Source organism: Colossoma macropomum, unplaced genomic scaffold, assembly GCF_904425465.1.
Source record: "Colossoma macropomum unplaced genomic scaffold, Colossoma_macropomum, whole genome shotgun sequence".
Taxonomy (NCBI): Eukaryota; Metazoa; Chordata; class Actinopteri; order Characiformes; family Serrasalmidae; genus Colossoma; species Colossoma macropomum.
In genome coordinates, this window is record NW_023495267.1 from 972,584 (window position 1) to 991,378 (window position 18,795).

Genomic DNA, 18,795 nt, shown 5'->3' on the forward strand with positions numbered 1-18,795 from the left:
TGCATAACTGATGTCATTGCATCAAGTAAGTAAGCTAAATAAATAAATAAATCTGCATCTTGTACACAGGACATTCTCAGAAATCTGTTGCACATGGAGACATGTGACAGCATCTAACTCTCTGAGCAAGTTCCCTTTCATGTCTTTCAAAAAATGACAGCACCAGAAAGATCACTTCAAAAGCTAGTACTTAGGGATTATCACACTCAAAGGATGGAGGAGAAGGCACAATGTTCAGAATCTCACACAAGACAGAGGAAAACGCAAGAAAAGTTCCAACACTCAATTGATCCCAACATAAAGCTGCATGAAGTCCCTTTGGTTTTCACAGCAGAACAGAGGCCTAGCAGATGAGGAGAAATCAAGCCTGAGTGTTTGAGTACAGGAAATGTCTCTTTTTTATATTCTTTAAACACTAGGGGGCATTTCTGAAGTCACATTTCAGCAGCCTGCTGCCATCACATGCCTGAAGTGGTGAGTTTCTGAGTTTGGAAGGCATGGCACAGGGGAGCACAGGAATCGAGGGCAGGGCCTTTTTTCCCCAGCTGCATGTACAGTTTGGGCTGCTCTTTATGAGACAAGAGTGATAACTCAGATATAGACTTGGGGCGACCAGGGAGGAAGAAGTGTCTAACACACTGACTGTCATTTATGAAATAGGACACTAGGACAAACTATAGCCTTCTAGCTGGAGCTCTGCCAGCATCTCTGAGAAGTCAGAGCTGCAACAAGCTCTGTAACTTCAAAGCAATTCCTTGAAATGCATTAGGATTCACAGCAAAGTTAGCAGTAAACTGGATAAACAGCCAAACAACTGGACAATTCCAACGGAACACGACAAGCTTTTTATATGTTATATATGTTGTACGTTATAAATAAACAAAAACTATTATTTTATGCACATTTTACCACAATACATTTCTCATACTTTCATATTTTTTGCATTTGAAAGAAACAAAAAGATGAACTGTTAATACTGCAGATATAGGAAATAACCTAAACCACTAAAAAGAGTCCCATTTTCCATTACATCATCGGTAACCACTTCACTTATCTGCAATAGCCTGCTCACAATCTGACACTGCTTCATGTTACTTTAAAAATAATGCCCCATGACATCATCTTCACGACACCATTTAAGATCATTTCATAAAGGTAAAACTGACAATGACAACAGCCAGCACGCAACTCCATTATGCTACAGTATAAAGCTGAGAATGTCATCAATACACTGCAAAAAAACATTTGACACTGATGATTCTTTTTAAAGGCGCTGATATTTTTTGGTATTTCTGAGTGGGTACCGAATAGTTGTTCTCAAAGTCACCCTTAAAGGCAACAATATCTCAAGTGGTTTCAGTCATACACCTGACAGTACAGATACGTTTCCATTTTAATCATTGTTTCAGACCGCACCACCTTTCTGTCCATCTTTGGCTCATCAAAACACAAGCCCTTCCAACCTGTCACATTGAGACAAGTCTTTTTTTTTTTTCACTTGAAAGTAAAATAACTGCAAGCTCCATAGTAATCTAGTCAAATCACGCTCTTCCACATTCTATAGCACTCTAAAACATATTTAAAATAGTGATTTACTACATTGTTATGGTTTTGTAGTTGCAGAGCAGATCATGCACTGCACTGACGGTATGTGGAGGCAACTCTTCCGTGATACCAACAGCGGTAAAACATGACTGTGATTTTGTTGGAATAAACAGATCTGCTGTTCGTGGTGTCAAGTTTTAAACTGTTTAATTATAAAAGAAAAGCAGAAAATAAAAAGAACTGATATCCCTGCCTGAAGCGGTTATGTGATGGAGTCGAGTCGGAGGCAGCGTGGATTTTTGTACTGATCATTTGATCATTCGAAGTGCTCCACACGTGATTTCTTACGCATCTTTGCTCTTTTAGCATCAATAGCCACCTAGAGAGTGTTTGGTGCACTCTGAGGCGAGGTGACATGGATGTCTAGAATGGCTATTTAATGCATTCAACCAATCCAGCTATGATTTAGAATAAGATGACACTTTTGAGTACTACACAGAGAAACGGATACTGTTTGCAATGAATTAATTCTCATGTAATTAAATTAAGAATATCTAACAGCAAAGACTTACGTAACCAATTCACACGTGCAGTTATATTTACCTACACTCTGCACGTGTAAGCGTGCGCAAGTACAGAGTTTATAAATATGCTTATTTTCCGAGGCCTGCATAAGATGCCACTATCAGCAAAATGCTTTGTTAGTGGAAATGCACCTTGTCGCACTTGCGGGTTTGAGATCACTGTAGATCAGTAGCCCTTGTTCAAAAGACAAAGGAGCAAGATGTGAGTGGGCCTACATTTCCACAGCATGTAAAAGTGAGCTGAAAAAAAAGAAAAAGATTACACAAAACAAACAAAGGGAAAGAGAGGCACTCACTGCTCCTGCAGTCTGAACTCCGTGTTCTCTGTTGAGAGCTGGCCTGTCACTGGGTGTCTGAACACTGTTGTCCTCTGGTTATGGCTGAGGGCAAAAGAAAAACAAAGAAGCACAGCATTAGCACGATGGTAGTTTGCCCATTTACCACTTACATGCGCACACACACACACACACCATTTAGGAGAAAAGACGGGATGTGATGCTATTGCCCATGGCTTTCTCTGAGGGCATTACGAACTAAGGTGAGCTACCAAAGGCTTTCTTAGATGAGCTTATGTAAAGCAGCTTGGCATGAATCACCCATGGCAGCAATTATCGATCCTAGTTGACATTTTGCTGCTATTAATATTAACAAACAGCAAAAAAAATCAAAGCATGACTCAAAAACATGGCTAATTCACACACTGAACACAACAACACAGTCAAAGCTGAAATGGTTGGAACATTTTCAATGCACAATAAAGTGTCATTCTTCTACACAGAAGTATTTCTTCTAGTCCAACAGAGCTAATGTGGTGTTCAGACTAAAATACATTGGGAGACATATACATATAAAAATCTGAATAAAAAGTCTTAGGTGGGTGCTGAGTCGCCAAGAACTGCCAGAACATCTTCACAGTGCACTGGTGCATTTCAAAGCACTACAAAGTTTCAGGAATTTTACTGGCGGGGCAAAACACTATTCTTCCAAAAGATATTCCCTCAATTAGTGTTTGATGGTGGTAAAGAGCACTGTAACACATAGGTCCTAAATTTCCCATAGGTGTTCAACTGGGTTGAGATCAGGTGACTTTTCATTGTGTTGTTCATTAAAAGATATAACATTCACTAAGAGAATACACACAAATGCAGAGTGAATGTCAAGGGAACTATGATATTTTAACGTTTAATGTCCCACTGTGTTTAAAGAAAAACAAAACCTTCTGTATCATTTCATCTGTAAAACATAAAGCCACACGCAACTATCAGATATTTCTGTCTCTGCTGACAGCTAAAAAGCTTTTCACAGATTTTAATGGCTGAAAAAAATGCAGTTCACTTAAGACATCCATTGTGTGAAATGGAACTTGGGCTCAAACTGTCAGAGAAAATATGCTTTCACCTTTAATTTCAGAATAGCCTATTACACTGAGAAGCCTGAATGACTAGTTATTCTAGACCATAAAAATCACTTAAAATTACTAGAACTATGGTGGCGTTCCTTAGTCTGAGTGAGAAACAGTCAGGGCACAGAAACTGATTTCATAGTATCCAGTTGCAGTTGCATTTTCACTCATGAAAGCTGAAGTTTGTGTCATGAAGACAGCACTGTCTAAGGTCTGTGTTGACGTGACAACCCAATTAGCATGAAAACCCAGGAGGCCCCACCTGATGGCTTTCTGAAGTAAACGACAGAATGATGGATTGAGGCCGATGCCATATGCACTAACTATAAATCTGTAAAGGACACTCAACCAGGGCATGTCAAATTCAACAGCTAATTCACCTGTGGAGCTATGCTGTCACTCTTAAGCCAGAGTGTAAACAAACAGACCTGAAGATCATTGGTCCATGGCAGGCTTCAGAGTCCTGGAGTGAACAGATGTCAGCTCTTTCCCAATGCGCTACGTACTGTGATCACTAGTGTACACTGATAAAGGGTGGTCTACAGTTGTGAGACGTTTATTAATACATGGGTTGGGCATTTCACAAGTTTTTTTTTTTATAGATTTGAATGGAAAAATGTGGAAAACAATACAGTCATACAGTCATTACATATACAGTCGTACACAACGTTTTCCTACGTTTCATGTTTCTTTCCAATATGTTAAATTCATCAAATAAACAGTAACTGTGCATTAAAATGTGCACAAGTGTGTTTTCTGAGAATGTGTACTTATTTTCACTTAGAAAATCAACAAAATGTAATTTGACCAGGGGCGAACGGTTTTGAAACCTGCGTGGACTGCACTAACCACTGGTTAGAAGAGGAAACTTCTAAATGCTTTGCACAATCAGCATCAAGTGGCTGCAAAATCAACACCACCTGAACATTTATAAGACGTCTACTTGATTAGACCTTTATACAAGACTGGCAACTGGCATGATACTTCTTGTAGTTCACTCCTGATGACAAGAAAATCACCGTGACGTTAAGCGGCATTGTATCTGAAAACATAAGGGCGAATGAGTAGTGTTGACTTTAGAGCTATACAAAAGCAGCTGAGGCAGAAAATGTTAAAACAAAAACAAGTTTCTCTCTGTAATGGACAGCTCTGAGTACCCCTAAGTGAAATATTTGTCTCCATATCGCTTGACCCGTGCAGCTGACACGTTATAAAGGGGATCCGAAACACATAGCTTCAAAACATCTATTTGCCATGTGAGTGTGTTGAGTCCAAAGGTCACGTCTATTTAAAGACATCCAGACGAGTTGTGTTTGAAATGCAGCAGAGGATCGGTGAAGAGCGTTCTGCTGAGGGGCTGCCTTGCAGGAACAAGGTCATTCCTATTCACATCACTGACAGAGTACCATGTGAGATTTTTAATGAATCTTTTGAACACAACTGAGCAGAATGACTCAGTAGACAATCAGTTCTGAATCCCACAGACTGCCACTGGAATGCAAGTCTCCCAAAAACAATGAAAGCTCTAATAAAGGCAAAGGCTGGACACACTTTTAATGCTGCTAAATAAATGTTTTTGCCATTTTTTCCTGATGTCAGAAAATTAACAACTTATACTTAATGGCATTTTTGCCTCTAAATTTAAATAAATAGGAAGGATGATCACTGTATGTACAACAAATGGCAGTTCAGCCATCAAATAAGCAGAAATCTCTCAAAAACACATCTAAACTGCATCGTTTAAGTAAGGATGTTTACTTATAATAATTTACTCCAGTGAAGTTTCAACAAAGGTAAATCCACCAACTAAACGTTCATTCAACACTATATTTTCCAATTCACATCTAAATTTGTAATAACACAAAGCTTAAACGCATTAAAGAAAATTCTTGTTAAAGAAACATCAATTTAACAAACTCTCCACACCCAACGATCCACATCAAAACATGATTTGAATAAACAAAGCTCTCTGAACTAAAAAAAGAAAATTAGAGCTAACATTGTGCTGTATTATCCAAAACATCTGCCAGGCAGAGAAACTGTACTTAAGCTGTACTGCGGCTGGCTTCCACCCGAGCTGCAAGCTGAGACTGCCAGGGTTCCGAACTGAACCTTTTCTTCCGAGTATAAACATGACCTTGTCCCCACTCAACATGCCTCTCCTGCCATGAGGCGTGAGGAATAGAGGGAGCACTCTTGTCTACCTGTCTCCTTGTGGTTCAGGCTCTGACTCTCTCATGGACTGCTCATGTCTGTTGGCTGCTACTGGCTGCATTTGCCCTGTCTAGCATGGGTGAGATGAATGAAATGCCAGCATTAGAAGTGGTGTAATGTGGCAGTGACAACTTAAGAGGCAGCGGGTGGGGTGAGGGGGGCCTCAAAGCTCACATGTCCACATGGCCACAAAAAAGCTGCTGCAGGTTTCATGCTATTCAGCAACTGTTTGATAATAATCTCAGCTACATTTCTGAGAAAAATGAATTAAAAAATGGGCGTGGTTTTCTCACATGCTGGATGATAAAGCTATTAGCTTTCTTGTTTGCTTCATACATTTAACAAGATAGAGTGACATTGTGTACTCACTAGGAGTGGGAATCTCTAGGCACCTCACGATTCGATTACGATTCAGAGGGCTGCGATGCGATTATAAAACGATTTTTGATGCATCTCAATGCATCTTTTTTTTCTATATAGCATTTATATTTTTTCACTGTGTGAGCTCAAGGTTCGAGTTCAAGTTTCAACTTTATTTGTCATTTGCACAACATATCAGGACATTTATGCATTGAAATGCTTGTGGTGAGGCTCAGCTAATCACTCTACAGAAAGTAAATAAGTAAAAATAAAAATACAAGAAAAACCAACTGAAATATATTAAATATACACAAAATATAGAGACCATATACAGTTTGAAGTGACTAAGTGACTCGGTGTTACTGTTATTTAAAGTACTTTTAAAGCAAAGTATTTGTAATGATCCATAATGAACTTACTTCAAATATCTTTTTTAACAAAACAAATGGGAGTGATGTGGCAAGTGAACTAGAAGGCTCTCATTCAGTGCTCTTGTTTGGAGCACGAGAAGCTGCTGCTACTCATCTGCGATAAAATGCGCAGTTACGGTGAAATAAGATCCAGTGTCAGTGGATGTCCACGCAGCACGTTACAGCTATTCTACCCGCTTTCTTTAGTGATTTTATAACTTCGGTTTTGGTCTCGTTGTAGAGACGGCGGGGGGGCATCGCTGTGTCAGTAAAATATTTTTGAGATGGGATGTGTGCAACTGTTTCGCAACGACTGAGAACCGGCGTGCAGACTGCAGGTCACATAGCAGCGATGCGTTATTCGCATTTATAAGCAGCGGATTTGGTTTCCTGGTACGTTAAATCTGCAACGAGAGACTCACACACTAAAATGTGGCGAAGCTGAAGTCGCTTCTCTTTCGAATTCTCCCGTTCCATCTTAAATGGTGCCGCATTTACATTCAGCGCTTCAGTTAGAATTTAAGGTGGAACGGGTAAATTCGAACAAGAAGCTGGAGAATAAGAAGCGACTTCAGCCTCATAAAACAGTCGAACGTTGAGAGACATTTAACTGATCTACTTCTGAGGAAAAGTTTTCTGGCGGAGATGGGAGGAAAGCGGCTACTGCTAAAGCTTAAAGCAGAGTGAAGTAAATCTGTGCTCTCATTTATATTGTTTAGTCTATACTAGGACATCAGCACATACTGAGACATACTGGACATTAAATGTTGCGGCTCCCAAGGTGGTTTGATTTTTGTTGAAAGGACAAAATGGCTCTTCTTAACATTTGGGTTCTGACTCCTGACCTAACCTGGCTTTTAATGCAGAGATTGCCGGTCGGATTTCTCGCTCATACAGTTGTTTTTTGTTATGTGCCACCACAGACTGTCCGGGTGCTGCACTTCCGCACTTCCAAGTTCCGCCTTTTGCGTTCCATCAACATTACGTTATAAATTAAATATTTAGAAAATCGATTTTTGACATTTGTGAATCGATTCAGAATTGTTCACGTCCGCATCGCAATGCATCTAAGAATCGTTTTTTTCCCGCACCCCTACTACTGACTGTATAATCAGGGTACAGTTTAAATGGCAAGCGGGTACTGCGGCAAAATAGACTGCCTGCAGTCTACAGCAGGCCTGTAGCTCATATTTTCCTTTTAAAACTTGAAACTTAACCACACATATCTGAAGGCCTGCAGGCTTTCTTGATGCAGGTTTAATTTTTCATGAGGCTAATCATAAAAGTAAAAAAATCGATGTACCACCTTTAACTCAAGATTCCTTGTAAAAAATATATCTGAAGCCGATTTTGTAAGACCCACTGAGGTTTGTGTACTACCCATGCATGGTGAAAAATTGAAGTGGTCGTGTCTGAGCGGGCATAGTGGGCAAAAATAGATGTTTTTTTCCTCTTGTCTAGTCTAAGCCCCTTTTTTTCCATTCACCACCACCAGTCACTGGACTGCCAGTAAAAACCAGGGGTGCCAATTCCTGGTCCTGAAGATCTCCTACCCTGCAGAGTTAAGCTCCAACTCTTTCAAGTGTTGAGAGTGTTGGATATGAACTCTTCAGGGTGGTAATGTGCCAGGACCAGGATTGGGCACCCCTGCCTAGCACAGGCCTGGCCCTGGACATTGTGAGGCATATTCTAATATCTACCTTTTTTTAGCCTGATCTGTCTGACAGTAAGGCAATTTCAACCATATCGCATTTCCCGTAGTTCCTAAAGCTCCCTAGCTAAAACCATACAGGATATTAAGGGAAAGTCTGCCTCACTTTTCTGGTCCCAAAACACACAGCAGATCCCACATTAGCATAGTGCAGAATAGCAATGCTCTATTTAATATAAGCCACACACTGAGATATCTATCCTCTGAGGCCAGGATCTACCCACAGGTAGCTGCATGATATGAGTCCGCCATAGTGAAATCATAACCATTTAAGTCTCAAGTCTTCACCCCAAAAGAGTCATCTTGGACTCACAAACATACACACACAATGCCACCAACAGTCTGAAAGGAGTGTCCAACGAATCAAACAACTAAAAGAACCAATATTTCTCATGGCCTTGATAAACTGGATCATGCATGTTAGATCAGGACTGGGCATCCCTGCTGTATATCAATCAAACAATCATTGTGAGGGGAAATCACAATGCTAACTGTATCACAAAGCTAACACAGTGGTAACTGGCCTGGGCCCAAAGGATGAGAGACTGATTTTGGTCTCTTGGGGCTACAGTATGGAGACTGTTGTTGGCTTGTGCCTGTGACAGAATCACAGCAGTAATGTTATTTGCGATAACGCACTCTCTCTCGTGTTCTTATTGCATTTAAAGAACAGTTCTGCAAAATGAATAAAAACCTAAAGCAAAGAAGCCCAGAACTTTGTATCAAATGTGCTCTAATATTAACTATTGTATAAAATTTTACTATATACAAGTTACTGTGTGACATGACTGCGTAAAAAAAGGACTGTAAATACCACAGGCAGGTCAACAAATGAACACTTTCTATTTTATAATGAAGAGGTCTACATTTATGGCCCCAGCACTGAAATTAAAGGCATGTGAACATTACAAGGACACTTGGGGGAGTTATTAACTGTTATCTGTAACTGTAACAATTTACAGTTACAGGAAAAAAGCCGTAAATGAGTTTCATGTATGTGCGTTTCCAGTGGCGTAACTAGGATTCTATGGGCCGCCAATACAAAAACAATTACTAGACCCCCCCCACCGTACAAAAATTATATTCAGTTAACAAAAAATTACAATGTAATTTGCGTGTTTATTCAGTATTCTGTCATATCTCAAACAAGTTGATGATCTCAAGGCATGCCACTCCACCCACTTGCATCTAATGTTTTGGTTTGCTATATAACCCTGGAATAAATACAAATAAATGCAAGTACACTAAAAATAATGTGTCATTTGGTAGTTTAGGTGTCAGCTGGAACAACACAGGCTTGCTTCCTGACTTCTCACTGCACTCCAGCCATAAAAATGAATATCATGCATGACCGTACCATAATAAGCTGTCACTTAAACATTCCAGTACAAATAATAATCCATTCCATACAATTTTTTAAATAGTTGGACACATGGAGATAAAGCTAGTGATACCTGTACATTAATCCTTTGAACTACATTTTTGTATATATGGTACAATGTCCATGTTTCCTAAGTACTCTGTAATGTCTCTAAAATATTAATTCAAAAATAAAAACTTTAATTGGCTGGAGCAGAAACTACAAATGTAAGAAAAGTTTCCACATGTTTAATGACTTCTGCTAGTTTCTGTTTGTGTAAAATCAGTGGCAAAATGGTTATTTTAGTGCTATTTTTTAAGCAAAAATCGATAATGGAGATCATCTTGGTTGATGGTGGATTAATTTGATATTTCCTGATGGAGGTTAACCAACAGCAGTAGACTTAGTAAATCAGCTAAATGATCAGGTGAGTAGAAGAGGCTAAAGTCTGACCTGTTGCTCTGTTACTGAATTGGTTATTCTGAGCACATTCTCTCCTTTCCTCTCAGTTCCACCTTTCTCTCCCTTTTTTATCCATCTAGTGAAGTTCTGAACACAAAATGCAATGCTGTAGAATAGTTAACTAACAAAGCTAGCTAGCCAGTGAACTGTACTATGTCCAGTTCAACTGCCTGCCCTGCCCCATCTAGTTATACCACTGTGTGTTTGTCTGTGGAAAGGCTAACAATTAAATATTACAATACTGCACCACAATATTATTGAGTTGTTGTACATTGAAGATGCTTAATCAAATTAACAATACCTGAGTTTGGTTAATCAGATTTGATCATTTCTATGGGTTCATCTAACTACTGAACAATTCAAATGAGGAACAAACACAGCAGTTTTGCTCAGCAGTAAAATACTAACATTGTTCGACATATCACTTTCTAAAAACCTTGCTGGCATTGAAAATATCGTAAAGCATATCATCTATCTAACCCTTGTTGGCTCTCAATAGCTCAGCCACATTCACAGTTACACCTCAAGACAATATCCTTAAATCCCTAATCGCAGAAGCAATGAAACATGAAATACTTGCTGCACAACAAGGTCGGGTTTGTTATGTTTTAGAGAGCTCAAACACAGTCCAACACTAATGTATAGCAGGCCAGGCACTCACTGCAAGAAAGCTTTTAGGCCTCTCTAAAAAGGGAGGGATAGCTGCTTAAGAAGTAAAACTAGATAAGAGTTTTTATTTAATCTGGTTCAGACAAAGTTGTGAGGAAGAACAAATCAAGACCAAAAACCAAGGCACTCTAACCAAAAAATTCCATATAACTAAATACTACCCATCTATATTACGGTAAGTAATCTTTATCAGAGCATGTCAACATATCATAATTCCCACTTTAAGTATTAAGTTCATCCACTGGTATTCATAAACATGTCATCACATTAACTCAACACTGAATACTAAACTGAAAATCAAATGCCTTTCTAAAAATGTTAGGGCCACAGCCAGTTTTCAATACATCAACAAAAAATGATTTCATAATCTAATCCTGAAATAAGGCTATGCACCCAGTGGGTGTGTGTTTTAATTATAAAACAGAGAGTTTTGATTCTAAAATCTGATTGGCTGATATACGTTCAAAGCTTTTGTAAAATACTTGATATATGCTCACCTATAAGTGCCCAACAACAACTGAATTCTGTATTACTATACCAAGTCACGAAAAATCCTTGCGCTGTGAATGGAATAAGCAGTTATGTTGCTTGCATGTACCACTGAGTGCACTGATGAAGTAAGAACCTGGTTTTGTTTGAACTAAGAAGCTGACAAGATTGTTCAACAAGAACAAGATTTCTGAAATCACACAGTGTATGTTTGGCTTTAGAGGACATTCAGCTACAGGTCAGACAGCCTGCTGTCACTGTGCTACAGAGACTGTTGCTGAAAGATACAGCTCGGGGTTAAAAACTAAACCTGTTCCTCCCTACTGCAGCAGTACTCGATCAAAGGTAACTAGCGTAACATAGCTAGCTTATGCATCATTTAACATCTCTCTCAATCAGCTAGATTTCTATTATTTAACTGTGGTATTGGACTCAGTATCGTCAGGGGCTAAAAAATATGTACTCATACTCAGTCTGAAAAAAATGCTATCGATGCATCCCTAATATACAAGGTAACAATTACGACTTCTTGTTAGCATACTTATTATATACCATCTTTACTAAGTCCTAAAACACATTCTCATCCCACAATAACACAGATATAATTTCAGTATTACATTTTAGTATCACAAAATTCATAACATTAGTAATGACACTACTACAAAATTGAATATTGATCACTGTGACTTGGTGTGTAGTGGTCAGCATCACAGTCACACACACTTTCAACAAGAGGCTCTTTATGCTCCAGCTGCCTCCCACGTTAGGTCCCTGCCATGGAATCAGGGTCTTGGCACAGAATTAGCATGGCTATAAATATTTATGAAGGATAATCTGAGGTGATTCACCATCGAGATTTGGAGATGTCGGCAGTGTGCTCCGAGACGTTGATGGCTGTTTAATTCCAGGATCGATTGTGACAGAGAGACAGGCAGGATGCAGGAAAGGAAAATGCAGGGCAATCAGTGAGTTTAAAGGATGAAGAGTGAAGAAGCCATTTTTAAATTGTGTTACTTTTGGCTATACAGTTATACAGGTTTCACATACAGGAAGCCAACCATATATGTGGGCTACAGAGAAACTAGAAATGCCCGTGTCCCATTTCAGTGCACACACCAAAATGCAGAAATTCATAATGAAGAAGATAATTTACATGAAAAGGAGAGAGAAGGGTTAGAGAAAGGTCAGCTTTGGTTAGGCTTCTATCTATTTAGTCCAAAGGAGGAAGCATAGAAAGACTACTGCAGCCGTCTAAAGGCTATCACACATCAGACAAACGCTGCAGCAGAACATACCACATAAGAACCGTTGCAGAAATGCAGCTATATACAAAAAGTTCAAGTTAATTTTACACAGAGACCTAATGTAATAAAACTTCCAACATCATTTAGTGCAGGGGTGTCCAATTCTGGACCTGGTGATTTACCAACCTGCAGAGTTTAGCTCCAAGTCTAATCTAACACTAGCTGCTAGTTGCATAGCTGACTGACTACCTTTTGTTAGTATGCATTTCACCTATTATGGCTTTTTGTGGTCTGGCTGAGTTTAGAAACATTGAAATATGCTGGGAGTTTCTAGCTGTCAGCGTGTGGCAACACCGAATGCTGGTGGTGTTGTGTGCACTTTCATTAAAACAAAGGTTTTGAATGTTTGGACACCATAAGCCTAGTGCATTAAATGTGCAATAAATAAGATAAAAGAAAATGAGCCATAATACAACAAAAAAATATTTGTATTATGACTCATAATTTTGAATATTGGATTTTTTTTTTAATAACAGCATAGAAATTTAACCAAAATGTCCAACACTGATTGGTAACCTTAAGCTCATAACTAACAGTAAATGATTAATTCAAAACAAAGAAGCAATACATTAACTTTTTAGACTCAACCTGTTACTTTCCATTTAATGCTGCACGCTGTTTAATTAACCTACTTAAACTTCTGAAACTTTCAATCCACTCAGAGTACTGAATGAGGTAGAACTCTGGCACAGAAAAGCAAAGAAACATATCAATAGTCACTGCCAGTGGACCATATGATAATTTTTTGGGCACCACCCTCAAAATAGCCCTCAGGGGTGGGTAATTTCTTTAAATATTTGTTTAAATGTCTACAATATGTTGGTTTTATATAACATCTCATTGTGAATGGTGTAATGCCATGAGCATTTTTCAGGTGCTTTCAGACATAATCAGAGAATATAGCATTATTATGAGTTAAGGCTAGAGCTGGATGATGATAGTAACACAAATCACTGATAGATCCCATCCACCACGGTTGACGATCATATTGGATGATTTAAATGAACTACATTAATCATATTTGTCTTGTGATCTTTGATTTCTTTTAGCATGCTTACTTTTAATGTGAGGTCCATCTTCATCTCAGTCTATCAGTTGTGTGGCTTCAAAACAATCTGAACATTTATTAAACCTATAACAAAAACTACTAAACCATAGCAAGAACAAAATTTGAAAAACTATCAAACCATAGCAAGAACAAAGTTAGCTTTCATGTATCTGAGCAGAAACTCAAGAATGTTTTCTTCTCTCACTTAAGTAGGCTTCTGTATGGTGTTCCCACACAACCTGCCATGTGGCTACTGGAGAAAAGAGTTGCAGAAAGAAGCAGCGTTTCAGTCAGTATCTGCCTGCTATTTGCACAGCTTTTAAAAAATGTATGCTTTTAAACAACATGTTAGCTTGCATCTGGTTAGCGTTGGTTAGCTTTGGCTGTGCTGATCCCCCATAAGGAAGGTTCCAACAAGAATGAAAACCTCTATGCCAGTGGTTCCCAACCCCTAGTCCTGGAGCACACCTGCCCTGTATATTTTTTATTCTAACACACATAATCTAGCTAATCAACAAAGTAACAAGCCCTTCCTGAGTTTAAGTGGGTGTGTTAGTATGGTTACTTTTTCCAGCAATTAATTAGACAGCAAAATGCATACTGCCAGTGTCAGCTTATCAGTCTCATACTCTTTTTTCTTGAATTAGATGGGCCTCATTAGCATAGAGCAGTGGTTCTGAACCCTAGTCCTGGAGTAACCCTAACCTAAGATGTGCAGCTGAAAGCATTCACTTTGTGGGGTGCCATTATTGTTCAAAGCAGTATAAATTTATTAAGTTGCTGAGGACCAAGAGTTTGAAGGCACTGATTTCAGAAGTTCAACTCACAAGGACATATTGACAAAAGGGTCATTCTTTAGAAACTCACCTAGGGCATCAGGCATTTCCATTTAACGCAAAAAATCTGTTTAACTAATGCAACCACGTAACATTTTAAAGCCGTAATCTATTTTTTTTTTTAGTTAGCGTTAGTTTAAGTTTTTACAGTATTACAATATTTTGTTTGAATATTTTCATGGAAATCAATGATGCAACTGGACAGGCCCTGGGTGAGTTGACCTAAATTTAGTCAGGCCTTGCCCCCAGGCCAAGAGAAGCAGGAACTATCCTATACACAGTGTTCTCATACTATGTAACTATATTAATCATTCAACATTTAACGACAAGTAGGATATTAAATGATACAGCTGAGTGACATTTAACTGCAGTCATTTTCACAACCAGTCCCATTTCCGCAGTTTGAAATGCAGAATACAACAAAGACATTAGCCAACTGAAGACCCTTCCAGTGAAAGGGATCAGTGAAGAAGTATGTTCATCTTTGTGTGGATAGTGCTGAATGCAGAAGGGATGGTGCAGGCCAGATAAGAAAATAACTACATACCTTGAAGCTTGAAGTGAAAGGTGAACAAACATCACCAAGTCTTGTAAACATAACCTGTGCAGGTCTATATCAGTGATATAAGGTCTCAAGAGAGCAGCTTTCTGTTTTGAACATATACTGAGCACTCAAGACAAATGCAGCACTGTAATCGTTTCCAGGGCAGCGGGAATGTTTCTCGCTGGTTTTGATCCTGACAGCCTATGGGAATGTGCAAAGTATAACTCATGTTGGGGACGCAGCATTTAAATGTTATGAAAAACAACTCAACAATGAGCGAAGTCCACACTGCATAGGTGCACCAGCTGCACAAACAAGTAGATTAATCAAGATAGCATGAATTTGAAATTTGAATGCATGTATCTAATGAGTGGCCAAGAGTCTCTCCAGTTTTAAAGATAACAGTGTGTCACAAGGCACATAAGCAAGTCTATTTGAGATTACTTAACAATTCATTTGTGGTTTGAGGCAAGTGTGGGAGGGTATACAGTTTGCACAATGATAACTGGAGCTGTAAAAGTTTCCATTCCTTGTTAGCTACATTAGCCTTACTCCAGTACAAAACTAAAGAAGCAAACTTCAGACACCAAACAAGTCTTGGCTGATTAACTACCTTTGGGATAAAAAGAACATTGTGTAAATTCTATTTCTCAATGAACTATTGCTCTAATTTTCAAATGTGTAAATTTTCAAATGTGTAAATTTTCAATGTGAGTATTTTTAGGAAACCAATAAAACAAGATTAAATCTATTCTATAAATCTATTGTATAAATTTTTTATTATACAACCCCGTTTCTAAAAATGTTGGGACGCTGTGCAAAAACATAAATAAAAACAGAATGCAACGATATGTGAATCATTTAAACCCAATATTTCATTGAAAATAGTATAAAGACAACAAATCAAATGTTGAAACTGAGAAATGTTGTTGTTTTTTGAAAAATCTATGCCCAATTTGAATTTGATGCCAACAACACATTCTAAAAAATTGTGTAATGCTAAAAAAACACCTGGTGGTTAATTGGCAACAAGTCAGTAACATGATTGAGTATAAAAAGAGCATCCCAGAGAGGCTGAGTCTTTCAGAACTGAAGATGGGGAGGGGTTCACCACTCTGTAAAACACTGCACGATCAAATAGTGCAAAAAACTCAAGAATAATGTTTCTCAACATAAAATAGCAAAGAACTTGGGGATTTCATCATCTACGGTACATAATGTCATTAAAAGGTTCAGAGAATCTGGAGAAATCTCTGTATGCAAGGAACAAGGCTGAAAACAAGTATTTGCTGGCCATGATCTTTGGGCCCTCAGGCGACACTGCATTAAAAACAAACATGATTCTCTAGTGGAACTGCACGGGCTGAGAAAAACTTCTGAAAACCACTGTCCGTGAAAATAGTTCGCTAAAGAGCACTCAGCTTGTTATCAGTGCACAGTTCAAAAGCCAGTATTCATGATGGTATAGGGGGACATTAGTGCATATGGCATGGGTGATATGCACATCTGTGAAGACACCATTAATGCTGAACAATAGATACATGTTTTGGCAACATATGCTGCCATCCAGATGACATCTTTTATAGGGAAGGCCTTGATTATTGCAGCAAGACAATGTAAAACAACATTCTGCATGTATTACAGAAGCAGGGCCCTATATTAAAAGAGTCTGGGCACTAAACTGGCCTGCCTGCAGTCCAGACCTGTCACCCATTGAGAACATTTTGCGCATTATGAAATAAAATATATACTGCAAATGAGACCCTGAACTGTTGAGCAGCTGAAATCCGATATCAAACAAGAACAGGAAAACATATCACTTTCAAAACTACAGCAACTGGACTCCTCAGTTCCCAAACACTTACAGAGTGTTGTTAAAAGAAGAGGTGATGAAACACAGAGATAAACATGCCCCCATCCCAACTTTTTTGGAATGTGTTGTCAGCATCAAATTCAAAATGGGCATATATTTTTCAAAAAAAACAATAAAATTTAAAAATATGGTTTACATGATTTGCACATCATCTATATATATACATATATCACCAATTCTTCCCCATCACCAATTCTTCAAATTCACTTTCTTCTAAACTCCTTCTCCTCTCTCCATTTAAGTGTGCTACCCTACCACACTGAAGACACAGCGCAAATCAAGCCTCACTGTAGAAAACATGTTGAAATGTCAAAACATTATAATTTTGTATGATTCATCATCACAGTGTTGGAGGTCAGCAAAGATGCTGCGGGCAGTGCCTGAGGTGAACTGCCTTCTGGACAATTCTCAAGGGTGCCTTGAGGGTGTATGTTGCCATGGTGGTGACATAATAAAGTTTGCAGGACATCTGGTGTGTAACATTATAGGGTAATTGAGTAATGTAACTAGACTGTTCCCAGAAAGGCATGGAATTCTGATAACGAATTTAACGAAGTTTACATTCGATTTGGAAATACACTCTAATAAACCTCCAAAAGCCTTGAAAATCCATGAACAACAAAAAGTCTATTTTTATTTACGCCAACTATCACAGCAAGATGTAAAAGCCATGTCTACAGTGCAAAGACTATGAAGAAGACCTGAGACCAAACAAGCTATTCAAAGTATTCGAGGACATGTAAAGCCTCTTGCAAATTACTACCTAGAGTGGGAAAATATGGAGGGGAGATCCATACCTTTTGTGAGAATTAAGACAGCTAGAAAAACAATATAGACTTTCCAAAATAGATGAGATAGTATTTTAAACTCTGTTGAAACTGCTAACAAGCTACTCCAACATCAACAAAATAACCAACTAAAAAACAGCAGTTTTCCACAAAGAATATTCTGCATTCAATTACAGTGCAGCACATTTTCTATACTCAGTACAAATGCCTGATTGACAGCCAAGCTCCAAAGTCAATGAATCCAAGCGGCGACATTATAGTCTGGACACAGGCCATCAGCACACTCCTATCTGCTCATGCCCTAGGTTTCTCCCACTAATGGGACTAAATGGGGCCAATTGGACTCAGTCTAGTGTTACCATGCCTCAGGTTACTTCTGATAGCCTGATCTGACGTCTGAAGCATCCAGACCAAGACAGATATAACACATCCAGTTATCATTACGCTTGTCATATCAATCATATGTATAATTCATGTATGTATTAGATATAATAACTCAAAGCCATAAGGCCTATACACCCTTAGGCAAAAAACATGACAAGCTTTAAACGTTAACAATTATAACTTCATCAGATACTAGCACGCAGTGCTGCTGCACAGCATCAGATCCTGTGAGCTGGAGGAAGTCCTCGTGCTGTTTAGTAAACTTGCAAAGCAGGCTGGTAACCAGCATCTGCATCTTTGAGTTGCAATGGCTGAAACAAACTTTGTGGCTGTGATGAATCCATTTCTTCATCCCCCATTATTAGCGCTAAATAAAAAATTTATTGGACTTCATGTTTCAGTTTGTTAAAACCATAAAAATCAACTTGGTGTACAAAGACTTCAAGACAACTAACCATTAAACTATGATCAATTAAAAAATACTGCTTCTAATGCCATTTTACCTGTGTGCCAGCACGACACTCACTCATGCCTCCAACTGCTGTATGTGTAAATTATAAGGATGAGTCAGTATTTTTGAGTAGCAAACAGTAAATTAGGACCTTTGATATGCAAAATTAGATACTCTCTAATGTTATACATTCTCCTGAAGCCATGTCTGAACTCCACCAGACGGAGGCGAAGAGCCTGCATCTTATCTGTTTAGTGCAAAGAAGGAAGCATAGAAAGACTATTAAAGCAAGTTTAAGGCTACCGTAAACCTTAGAAGACGCTCTGTGCTGCACCAACAGAGGGTCTCTGGCACAAGATAG

The 18,795-nt window shown here is 38.6% G+C and overlaps 1 protein-coding gene across 14 annotated transcripts in view; it reads right to left on the reverse strand.

Annotated features, from left to right (window-relative positions):
• The window catches only part of plekha7a (pleckstrin homology domain containing, family A member 7a), a 98,824-nt gene that overhangs the window by 45,798 nt on the left and 34,231 nt on the right, over window positions 1–18,795 (reverse strand). For 10 of the 14 annotated variants that reach the window (XM_036561684.1, XM_036561685.1, XM_036561683.1 and 7 more), the window contains one exon: window positions 2,426–2,509. In XM_036561684.1, the coding sequence (XP_036417577.1) occupies window positions 2,426–2,509 (84 nt within the window). Of the gene's footprint in view, window positions 1–2,425; window positions 2,510–3,959; window positions 3,986–5,530; window positions 5,550–5,576; window positions 5,706–5,735; window positions 5,833–18,795 lie in introns of those variants that run through there. The other 4 variants (XM_036561689.1, XM_036561687.1, XM_036561696.1 and 1 more) reach the window with 4 other exon arrangements.